Here is a 12,998-nt window from a genome sequence, read left to right as displayed (position 1 = left end):
CTACCTTTTTTTTCTAACACCTGAGATCTCATATCTTTATGTCCTGATACACACAAACGGCAGCGATAAACCTTTTATCGTTTGCGCATAACTGTTAACGCGCCACTCATAATCTGGCTTAATGTGTTATTAATACTGTAAAACATACACATGTAAAAGACCCAAAGGCTCTTGTAAAATGCTTAATGGAACATTATTTATAGCAACATAAATAAAACATTCTGTCCCTTTTTATATAGTCACAAATCCACTAATGCATGTAGGTATGCTGGTTAAAACTTGGTAAAACCCAGTAGATGAAAACTGATAGCTGGAAGATTCAGTAAATACAAATTAAAAAAAATGACAGAACAGGGTGACTGATATATACATATGTGTTTAATCTTGTCCTCAAAGCTGTGTTTGTGCATTCCTGGAGAAATTAATGTAACCTTTAACTCTCCTTTTAAAGCATTTTCTGGTAATAAGGATTCAGTAGATATGAAATATTTCAAAAAGAACCTATGCTTTAGTATTCTTCACATCAGCTCACAGGAAATCATAATGAGCAGTACCAACTAGTTCTCATTCTAGTTCAGAAAACTAAATTCATATTAAAATGGTGCAGGGAGTTTTTCAAATGCAGGTAACAAGATGGTTAAAGCCTCATAATAAACCATTTATCAAAAAAAAAAAAAAAAAAAAAAACACTCTTTATTTATCCCCTAATTTAGGTGTTTCAGAAAGAAAGAAACATGGAAAAATCAATTTGAGATTTTGTAGCAGACGCTTCCCAATTTTTAGTTTGTATTGATTTATTGGATTTCCACTGCTTTGCGGGTTCCTTTTAGAAACGGAACAAAAATCCTTCTGGCACTATATAAAAAACTAAATACTTATGAAACGGTAAATATTTATGTTTAATAGAACAAAATACACATTTGACACAAAAGAAAGTAAAGAACCCACTGAATTCTAATTCTCACCATAAAGTGCAAGTACATACGCCAGAGCAGGACGCAGCTAGAGCCATATTCAGTGCGAAGGGCGCGTTCAAACAACGCCTTGATACGGTTTGAGAGGCCTGTTTCAGGCATGATGGTGTGTACCTCTTCCACATCCAGCCTGTAACAAAAAAGAAAAAGGTTTTGGTAATCGGAAATGACGAGGAGTGTTTATAATAAAAAAATTGACTGTGGGACTATATATATATATACACACAGTATCTCACAAAAGTGAGTACACCCCTCACATTTTTGTAAATATTTTATTATATCTTTTCACTCAAGAAATGACACTTTGCTGCAATGTAAAGTAGTGAGTGTACAGCCTGTATAACAGTGTAAATTTGCTGTCCCCTCAAAATAACTCAACACACAGCCATTCATGTCTAAACCGTTGGCAACAAAAGTGAGTACACCCCTAAGTGGAAATGTCCAAATTGGGCCCAATTAGCCATTTTCCCTCCCCGGTGTCATGTGACTCGATAGTGTTACAAAGTCTCAGGTGTGAATGGGGAGCAGGTGTGTTAAATTTGGTGTTATCACTCTCACACTCTCTCATACTGGTCACTGGAAGTTCAACATGGCACCTCATGGCAAAGAACTCTCTAAGGATCTGGAAAAAAAGAATTGTTGCTCTACATAAAGATGGCCTTGGCTATAAGAAGATTGCCAAGACCCTGTAACTGAGCTGCAGCATGGTGGGCAGGACCATACAGCGGTTTCACAGGACAGGTTCCACTCAGAACAGGCCTCGCCATGGTCGACCAAAGAGGTTGAGTGCACATGCTCAGTGTCATATCCAGAGGTTGTCTTTGGGAAATAGACGTATGAGTGCTGCTAGCATTGCTGCAGAGGTTGAAGGGGTGGGGGGTCAGTCTGTCAGTGCTCAGACCATATGCCGCACACTACATCAAATTGGTCTGCATGGCTGTCATCCCAGAAGGAAGCCTCTTCTAAAGATGATGCACAAGAAAGCCCACAAACAGTTTGCTGAAGACAAGCAGACTAAGGACATGGATTACTGGAACCATGTCCTGTGGTCCGATGAGACCAAGATAAACTTATTTGGTTCAGATGGTGTCAACCGTGTGTGGCAGCAACCAGGTGAGGAGTACAAAGACATGTGTGTGTCTTGCCTACAATCAAGCATGGTGGTGGGAGTGTCATAGTCTGGGCCTGCATAAGTGCTGCCGGCACTGGGGAGCTACAGTTCATTGAGGGAACCATGAATGCCAACATGTACTATGACATACTGAAGCAGAGGTTCAGAGACTGGGCCGCATGGCGGTATTCCAACATAATAACGACTCAAAACATACCTCCAAGACGACCACTTCCTTGCTAAAGAAGCTGAGGGTAAAGGTGATGGACTGGCCAAGCATGTCTCCAGACATAAACCCTATTGACATCCACCAGCTCCGTGATGTCGTCATGGAGGAGGGGAAGAGGACTCCAATGGCAACCTTGTGAAGCTCTGGTGAACTCCATGCACAAGAGGGTTAAGGCAGTGCTGGAAAATAATGTTGGCCACACAAAATATTGACACTTTGGGCCCAATTTGGACATTTCCACTTAGGGGTGTACTCACTTTTGTTGTTTAGACATTAATGGCTGTGTGTTTAGTTATTTTGAGGGGACAGCAAATTTACACGGTTATACAGGCTGTACACTCACTAATTTACATTGTAGCAAAGTGTCATTTCTTCAGTGTTGTCACATGAAAAGATATAATAAAATATTTACAAAAACGTGAGGGGTGTACTCACTTTTGTAAAATACTGTATATACACATATATATATACACAGTTGTGCTTATAAGTTTACATACCTTGGCAGAATTTATGATTTCTTGGCCATTTCTCAGAGAATATGAATGATAACACAAAAACGTTTCTTTCACTCATGGTTAGTGTTTGGCTGAAGCCATTTATTATCAATCAACTGTGTTTACTCTTTTTAAATCATAATGACAACAGAAACTACCCAAATGACCCTGGTCAAAAGTTTACATACCCTGGTGATTTTGGCCTGATAACATGCACACAAGTTGACACAAAGGGGTTTGAATGGCTATTAAAGGTAACCATCCTCACCTGTGATCTGTTTGCTTGTAATTAGTGGGTGTGTATAAAAGGTCAATGAGTTTCTGGACTCCTGACAGACCCTTGCATCTTTCATCCAGTGCTGCACTGACGTTTCTGGATTCTGAGTCATGGGGAAAGCAAAAGAATTGTCGAAGGATCTGCGGGAAAAGGTAGTTGAACTGTATAAAACAGGAAAGGGATATAAAAAGATATCCAAGGAATGCCAATCAGCAGTGTTCAAACTCTAATAAAGAAGTGGAAAATGAGGGGTTCTGTTGAAACCAAACCACGGTCTGGTAGACCAACTAAAATTTCAGCCACAACTGCCAGGAAAATTGTTCGGGATGCAAAGAAAACCCCACAAATACCTTCGGGTGAAATACAGGACTCTCTGAAAACATGTGGTGTGGCTGTTTCAAGATGCACAAGGAGGCACTTGAAGAAAGATGGGCTGCATGGTCGAGTCCCAAGAAGAAAGCCATTACTACGCAAATGCCACAAAGTATCCCGCTTACAATACGCCAAACAGCACAGAGACAAACCTCAAACCTTCTGGCACAAAGTCATTTGGATTGATGAGACCAAAATTGAGCTTTTTGGCCACAACCATAAACGCTACATTTGGAGAGGAGTCAACAAGGCCTATGATGAAAGGTACACCATTCCTACTGTGAAACACGGAGGTGGATCGCTGATGTTTTGGGGATGTGTGAGCTACAAAGGCACAGGAAATTTGGTCAGAATTGATGGCAAGATGAATGCAGTATGTTATCAAAAAATACTGGAAGAAAATTTGCATTCATCAGCCCGGAAGCTGCGCATGGGACGTACTTGGACATTCCAGCATAACAATGATCCTAAACACAAGTCCAAGTCGACCTGTCATTGGCTACAGCAGAATAAAAGTGAAGGTTCTAGAGTGGACATCTCAGTCTCCTGACCTCAATATCATTGAGCCACTCTGGGGAGATCTCAAACGTGCAGTTCATGCAAGACAGTCCAAGAATTTACAGGAACTGGAGGATTTTTGCCAGGAAGATTGGGCAGCTTTACCATCTGAGAAGATAAAGAGCCTCATCCACAAATACCACAAAAGACTTCAAGCTGTCATTGATGTTAAAGGGGGCAATACACGGTATTAAGAACTGGGGTATGTAAACTTTTGATCATGGTCATTTGGGTAGTTTCTGTTGTCATTATGATTTAAAAAGAGTAAACACAGTTGATTGATAATAAATGGCTTCAGCCAAACACTAACCATGAGTGAAAGAAAAGTTTTTGTGTTATCATTCATATTCTCTGAAAAATGGCCAAGAAATCATAAATTCTGCCAGGGTATGTAAACTTATGAGCACAACTGTATGTATGTATATATATATATATACACACATACACATATATATACTGTATATATATATATATATATATATATATATATATATATACATACACACACACACACACATATATATATATATATATATATATATATATATATATATATATATATATATATATATACACACACACACACATAAAAATATATATATATTTATAGTACATATACACACATACATATATAAATACATACATATATATATATATATATATATATATATATATATATATATATATATACACACACACACACACACACACACAATTTGCACTCTCTGGATTTAAAAGTTTCAAAATAGCTTTACTGTGTGACGTTACAAGGCTTTCTGAGGAAGGGGTGAAAGCCTTGAAACGTCACACAGTAAAGCTATTTTGAAACTTTTAAATCCAGAGAGTGCATTCTTTTCTTTTATATATATAATTATAGGGACATGCAAGCCGAAATTAAACATCATGGTTATGATGCAACATGCAACGTTAAAGGGAGCGTTTTTGTAAAAATTTATAATTTTGCTTATTTTTAAAAAACATTGTGCCGATTTTCAGACTCTTAACCAAGCCCCAACGTTTTTGATGTATACAGACTTCAGATTGATTCTGTTTCTATAATGGGTCTTTTCAAAAGCAGGGGAGAGTCTGCTCTCAGCCCCTTTCAGTGGGTGTCCCAAAATGACCTCATCAATAGAGCTAAACTCGGAGCTTCTAAGAAAGTTTTTAAAAGGTTTTATACTGGATTTTTATATCAGTATCTGTGCATATTCTTCTTTATAGTGGTGTCTATTACATATAGTTATATGAAAATAGTGTATACTGTCCCTGTAAGAGACTTTTCAGTTTACTTTTATTATCAAATTTACTTTGTTCTCCATGTATACCTGTGTTGGTTTAGAAGCAGCGATGCTCTAATGGGGGCTAATTGGTGACTGGTGGCCACACACATTTACCTCTGGTCGTTTAGTAAAGTGATAAAAAACAGTATACGGTGGCCCTCGGTTTACAACGGTTCAATTTGCACCGTTTCAGAATAACAACCTTTTTTTTCAGTCATGTGACTGCTATTGAAAAGCATTGAGAAGCAGTGCATTGATTAAAATAGCCAGTAGGTGGAGCTGTCCGCTTGCGTTGCAGCAAAGATATGCAAGCCAAGCAAGCTGAAATTAATTTGTGTAACTAGACCTGAGCTATCGAGCAGCTTGCAAAGGAACAAGATCTTCCTGTCTATAAATCAGTCCAGATTGGAATGCATAGAAAGAACTGTAATGCAAAAAAATACAAGTAAAGTCTGTGTTGTGTGATTATTTTATTAGGTTTATAATGCTGTTTATCAAATGTTTTTGTTCATTTAACTTAGTTAAATTATATATTCTGTGTTGTGTGATTATTTTATTAGGTTTATAATGCTGTTTAGCATTTAAAGCCTTCATTTCAAAGCTTTAAAAATAATGTATTAGGTGTTACTTATGCCCATTTTGAGAGGGGCCTGGAACCTAACTCCCTCACTTCCCATTGACTTACATTATAGACTGGGTTTCAATTTACAACAGTTTCGATTTACAACCAATCCTTCTGGAACCTAACCCCGGCGTAAACTGAGGGCTACCTGTATAAAGAGATAAGATCTAAAAGACCCACTGATATGTCCATAACTGCCATCTAAAACTATCTTTCTGTGTTCACAAAAAGGCAAGTTGAAGGGAAGTAGATTTAGAAGTAATTTGCAGATGATGCCCTTGTTTACACAAAGGGTGGTTGGTTCATGTAATACACGTCCCATCTACAATCAAGATTTACATTTATATATATTCATTTACATCAATTTGATGTTCCTTTTGGTTACAATATTGAAGGTAGAAAATGTATACAGAAGCTGTAACAATTACATGAAATACAACAAGCAGTAAACAATATCATAAGAAAGTAATTGGAGGGTGGGCGTCACAGGCTGCATATAGAATAGAATATAATTAAAGAACCTATATCTTAAAAAATCCCAAAAATCCAAACTAACTTCCTTTTTAATATATAGAAGAAAAGCCAACAGCATTTTACATTTTCTGTTTTGAGTCTCTTGTGTAACTGATTGTGACTTTAAAGGGACACTAAACTGCTTATTACGACTACAGTTACAGGGTTACAAGTCACCATGCTATAGTTTTTCCTCCTGTAACGTTCTTTAAAGCAGTCCTCTTTTAACCCATTACAGAAGTCAGTTGGTAAAGATTTACATCTTTATAATGTGTTCCATCTTGGTACGCACATATTGCTGCATCTTGTGACAGTGCAGTTTCACAAATCAGTAGAGTTACATTTTTGCAATAGTTTTAAAGCAATATAAAAAAATCTTCAATAATATAATAAAACAATGCAGCCTCTGCACAACAAAAATACAGCTCCTACTCAAAACTGAAGTGCATGATACAGCTTGTCAAGAAGAAATCAATATTACTTATCTGTAAATGTGCAATCCTTTATATAAGAATACTTAAGTTCCAAGATGGTGGTGCCCGGTGTGAGATGCAGAGCTTCACTAACCAGCACTTTTAAATGGTTAAAATAATAAAAGAAGAGCTTTGAAGAGAACAGTAGAAAAAAACAATAGGAAGGTGAGTACTTGTACCCAGCAGTTAAAGGGACAGTATACACCAGTTTTCATATAACTGCATGTAGTAGACACTTCTATAAAGAAGTATTTGCACAGATATTGATCTAAAAATCCAGTATTAAACCTTTTAAAAACTTACTTAGAAGCTCCCATTTACTTGAAGCTGGGAAAGAAAAAGAGCAGACACCCCCCTGCATATGAAAATACATATTCCACAAAAAATAGCAGCACAAATCTGTAGACCTGGGTCTACATCTGATACATTGGGGATTAGTTAGGAGTCTGAAAATCAGCACAATGTTGTTACAAAACACTCCCAGATGGGCTATATAAATGGATCATCTACAAAACATTTATGCAAAGAAAAATCTAGTGTACAATGTCCCTTTAAATAAAAAAAATAAAAGCATATGGAACCTATTGTAATGAACTCTACACTGATAATGATGCAGCTACTATAGTTGTTATAGTAAATAACCCAGTTACCTCTGCACAGATTCAATAAGCTTTCTTCTTTCATCTTCCGCTTGGATTGCAAAGAGCCAGGGTTCCAAAGCATTCGTTTTTCTCCTGATACTGTCTATGAACCTTCTTGCTTTGCAAGCATTGTGAGATTTGCTTTCCGTTTGGATGTAGGATTTCCACAAAGGAATGCTGGTTGGATACAACTTCAGACCATTCATCAGAGTGTCTCTGAGTGGATTTAGTGGATAGACACCAATTCTCGTGTGATACCTGAGCAAATTCGTGTGCATAACTGTAATTGCCTGTAGAAGACTTTGGGAGTCCTGAGTTTGCAGGTTTGATACAGTAGGGTGCAGGTCTGACCCAATAACATGTTTAAATACAGCAACAGCAGCATCGATACTTACAGTAAGATACTGAAAAAGTACAAAACAACCCAACACACTCACCAGCCCTGTAGATGCTGGCTGCTTGATGCAGTCTTGTAGAGCATGCTCATATATTTTACGAGCTTTCAGAAGGCTAGTGGCCAGCACCGGACCTTTATAGGGCACATATGGAGAGTTGTCTGTAAGGCTAGTGAGAATATAAACGGCTCGGCTTCCTGCACCTCTCTCTGGACTTTCCAGTAACTCTCCTTCTAGTTCAGCATACAGCAGACAAAGCCTGCACATCTCCTGATCGTTTAAGTGATTACTTCCTGCTAAGCTCATAGCTGTATCAAAAACCTTCCTGGCATCATCTATGTTACCCAAAAGCCACTCCAGAAGGGCATACTCCTTCCATAGTGCTAGACTGTTCCTGTTGGAAGCCTCCTTCAGAAGGCTCTTTGCAAGTCGCTTGCTCCGCTTGCCTTGAGTTTTCAACTTCTTCTTGTTCTTTGTCTGTAAGCACCAAACAACCTGTTGAAAAAATATATTGCAATGAACTATTTTACAGAAATCTATTTAATATTATATTTTCTTTGGTGTGGTCTAATGGAAACATCATCACCAAGCTTTCTGCAGGAGTTAGAGACATTTAAGTGATGCATCAACCCCTCCCACTACCGGGAATTCCAGAGAAATAATTGCCAAAAATAAAATATAATTTTGAGCATTTTGCTATCACACAATTTAAACAGAAATAGAGCCTTTCTTAAATGTATTTACTTGTCAAAACAATATATTTTGTTTAGTAGACAACCCAAGATATTGAGCTAGGACCTTTTGGTATATTTCATGCCACTGTTTTGATGCCAAATATGATAATATAAAAATAAATCATTAACTTTTTCACAAATTATGTGTTTTTTCCTGAAATGATTTACATAGCGCATGTGCAGTTATAACACAAATGGATGTAAAAGCTTCTCTGGGTTCCCTTTTGTTCAGAAATAGCAGACATGCATGGCTTCGGCACTGCTTTTTGGTTATTAGAAGGCCACAAATTGCAGCTGCACAACATACTTCTGAAATTCTTGGCAGTGAAGGGGTTAATCATTTAACTGGCAATGGTTATAGTATTCTAGTGTAAAGAAGGATTAACCTCCCACCTCCCTGATCTCTCCCAAACAGCTCTTCCCCCAACCCACCACCCACACTCCTCACCGCCATCATAAGTACTGGCAGATATAGTCTACCAGTATTAAGTTTTAGGGCTTGTTTTTATTTTTAATAAATTTTATTTATTTATTTTCTGTGGCGAAGAATCCCACGTTACCATCCTAACTCCCTGATCCCTTCCAAACAGCTCTCTAACCCTCCCCCCTCCTAATGGTATCCACCATCTTAGGTACTGGTAGCTGTTGGCCAGTACTTAGTTTAGGTACTAATTTTATTTATTTATTTTTTTCTGTAGTGTAGCAGTACCACCACTCCCCCCTTGGGATCGCGATGGTAGCCCCCCCCCTTAATTTTTTTTTTCTGTAGTGTAGCGTCCTTCCCTCCCTCTCCCTTCTATACTTTATTTTCTGTAGCCTAGGGCCCCTACTTCTCCCTTCGCCCACCTGACCCTCAATCCTTCCGGCACTGAAGGAGATTGTTGCTGACAATGACACAGACCGTGTCACCTTTTGTAACGATATGGCATTCTGCACTCATTTTGTAAAGGAACATTGATCATGCTCCGTTAAAGGGTCAGTATACAACTTGTAATTACAAGAAATTGCTGTTGTGTTACTATAAAATAACATCAGCCAAGTCTTAACAAATTTACAACAAATTAACATCTTGTTTGCTGCAATTGTTTTTTTAAACTCCACCCACCACTTGCCTCATTTGAGGAGTAAACCTGGGCTAAAAGGGACATGAAACCCAAAAATGTATTTCATCATTCAGATAGAGAATACAATTTTTAACAACTTTCCAATTTACTTCTATTATTTAATTTGCTTCCTTCTCTTGTTATCCTTTGCTGAAAGGTTTATCTAGGAAAGCTAAGGAGCAGCATAGAACCTAGGTTCTTGCTGCTGATTGGTGGCTGCATACATATATACTGATTGTCATTGGCTCCCTCATTTGTTCAGTTATAAACCAGTAGTGAATTGCTGCTCCTTCAACAAATGATACCAAGATAATGAAACAAATTAGATAATAGAAGTAAATTAAAAAAGTTGTTTCAAATTGTATTCTCTATCTGAATCATGAAAGAACATTTTTGAGTTTCATGTCCCTTTAAGGGGCATATCTATCAAGCTCCATACGGAGCTTGAAGCCCTGTGTTTCTGGCAGACAGACATCGCCACAATTCAACCCGATCGAGTACGATCGTGTTGATTGACACCCCCCTGCTGGAGGCCGATTGGTCGTCAATCTGCAGGGGGCGGCGTTGCACCACCAGCTCACAAGAGCTGCTGGTGCAATGCTGATTACGGAGAGCGTATTGCTATCTGCATTCAGCAAGGTCTGTCTGACCTAATCCGCACTGTCGGATCAGGTCCAACAGACCTTTGTTAAATAGGCCCCTATGTCTTCAAGAGACAAGGCTAGCTACTGTGATATTATAAAGAGCCTCGTCTTGCGGTTCTTATCTATTACAGTCAATTAGGGAAATACTAAGCATGATTATCCTTGAGGAGTCGGTAGTGTGCTTTTTATTTTTTGTTCTGAGAATTAGAAAATTCTCAATTTTCAGAGCTAAGTTACATGAAAAAGGGTAAAAAATAATAATCAAAAGTATATTACAAAGTTGGCTCACTAACCAAACTAAACTGTTTATATTAAAATCTCATGGTGTTAACTGCCCCTTTAAGAATACTTTTGCAAAAAAATATGTAGTTAAATTCCCTGACAGAGTATTTGATGCATTAACCACCACATGATCCAGTCTTACTTACAGAAGCCCTTTTGGGGGGGGGAAACTTACTTTTCAGAATTTCTCCAATTCAAAAGAATTTCAAATGGGAGTTGGCAACAAAGAAGATTGTAACATCAAGAACTAATTTATGCATTAAAACAAAATTATTAACATATAATCTTGAAATAAAAGAGATACTACTTCACAAAACATGTTTTGCCGGCTGATTGGAGCCATCTGGTATACTATTTTTTCACATTGATTCTAAGTCCCTGGTCCAATTTGAACTTTATCTACTTCTTTACTTTATTAACCTGTTTTAAATATCTAGCACATTCAAAACAAATCAGCATTTTCCTAGCCGTTTCTCTCCCCCTTATATTATTTATATCCAGGTATTAAAAAATTGCTGAGCATGGACTCTCCAGGTTTGTGAGTTACACTTGTAACTGCAATTTAATTAAACATTTTCGATAATATTGTTTTACAAGACCAAAAAAGATTAAAAGGGATAAGATATCACAAATATTTCCCAAAACTAAAAGTATTTGTGGTTTTATTAAAATGTTAACATCTAGCATGACCCCTTAATTAGAATCTGCGCCCATCACCAGGATTCAACTTGATTCTAGCTCTATGTTCTTATCCCGCTGCACAAAAAACTCTTACTATACTATAAAAATCTATTTAATATTTTATTATATATATTATTTATATTTATTATTTTATTTTTATTTTTTTCCAACTATGAAAAGTATTTTGGGGCTTCAATGACATTTCATTCTCTTTATTACCCAATCACTGTAAACCCCTGACAGCAAAGTAAAAAATATATTAAGAATACAAACAATAAAATATATATCTACACATTGACTTAAAGATGAAGATGTCATTTTGACACAAGATTCAATGTAATTATTTTGAAGACAGCCATTTTCATTTTTTTACCTTTGCTATTTCATACTGGAGCCAACATACTGAAAGTTTTATCTTCTCTTCTCCTTGGAATGTTGATAATGCAGATTGGATAACATTTTGAATGAAGGATTCCCCTTCTTTACAATGACCCATCATCTGTTGTCTGCTTCTGCTCATTGTGTCAAGATGGCCAACTATACTGATTCCAGATTGGGGAAAATCAAATGAAGTCAACAGCCTCTCATAAGGTGGGATGTGGTCAAAGATGTTAGTTTTGTCCAGTGACAAGTAGAAGCAGGAAATAGGTAAGCAGGGGCCACATGGAACTCCAAGGAACTGGAGGAAGGACAACATGAGCTGAAATTGGAGCTCAGGGCTGGATATTTTGAACATGGATGGACCCAATTCATCAAAAAGTACCTGTAGAATGTAGCAGAAACCATGAAGTTAAAGGGACAGTCTAGAATAAATTAAACTTTCATTATTTAGATAGGACTTTTAATTTTAATCAACTTTCCAATTTACTTTTATCATCAAATTTGCTTTTTTCTCTTGGTATTCTTAGTTTAAACTAAACCTAGGTAGTCTCATATGCTAATTTCTAAGCCTTTGAGGGCTGCCTCTTATCACATGCTTTTTAAATCTCTTTTCAACACAAAGAGAAAGAAAGTACACGTGGGCCATATAGATAACACTGTGTTCAGGCACAGGGGGTATTTAAGATTTAGCACAAAACAATGCTAAATTTAAGACAATAGATAATAAACAGTCACAGTGGTGATCAGGGGGCTGGAAGAAGGTTCCTAGATACAAGGTAATCACAGAGGTAAAAAGTATATTAATATAACGGTGTTGGTTATGCAAAACTGGGGAATGGGTAATAAAGGGATTATCTATCTTTTAAAACAATAATAATTCTATGGTAGACTGTCCCTTTAAATGTAAGGAACATAAACATGGCCATAATAAATAATTATGTTAAAGGTCCACTAAATAAAGTAGAATTAGATTATTAACAAATACACAGTAAAAAACAGAATTTATGCTTACCTGATAAATTACTTTCTCCAACGGTGTGTCCGGTCCACGGCGTCATCCTTACTTGTGGGATATTCTCTTCCCCAACAGGAAATGGCAAAGAGCCCAGCAAAGCTGGTCACATGATCCCTCCTAGGCTCCGCCTACCCCAGTCATTCGACCGACGTACAGGAGGAAATATGCATAGGAGAAACCATATGATACCGTGGTGACTGTAGTTAGAGAAAATAATTC

The 12,998-nt window shown here is 37.3% G+C and overlaps 1 protein-coding gene across 1 annotated transcript in view; it reads right to left on the bottom strand.

Moving 5' to 3' along the window:
* The window catches only part of NRDE2 (NRDE-2, necessary for RNA interference, domain containing), a 185,180-nt gene that overhangs the window by 15,144 nt on the left and 157,038 nt on the right, over positions 1-12,998 (bottom strand). Inside the window, exons 10-12 of the mRNA XM_053697566.1 lie at positions 11,757-12,146; positions 7,554-8,434; positions 966-1,104 (exon numbers count right to left, since the gene is read on the bottom strand). Coding sequence (XP_053553541.1) covers positions 966-1,104; positions 7,554-8,434; positions 11,757-12,146 — 1,410 coding nt within the window. The remainder of the gene's footprint in view (positions 1-965; positions 1,105-7,553; positions 8,435-11,756; positions 12,147-12,998) is intronic.

The sequence above is a fragment of the Bombina bombina genome, chromosome 1, assembly GCF_027579735.1.
Source record: "Bombina bombina isolate aBomBom1 chromosome 1, aBomBom1.pri, whole genome shotgun sequence".
Taxonomy (NCBI): domain Eukaryota; kingdom Metazoa; phylum Chordata; class Amphibia; order Anura; family Bombinatoridae; genus Bombina; species Bombina bombina.
This window is presented reverse-complemented; position numbering and strand designations above follow the sequence as displayed.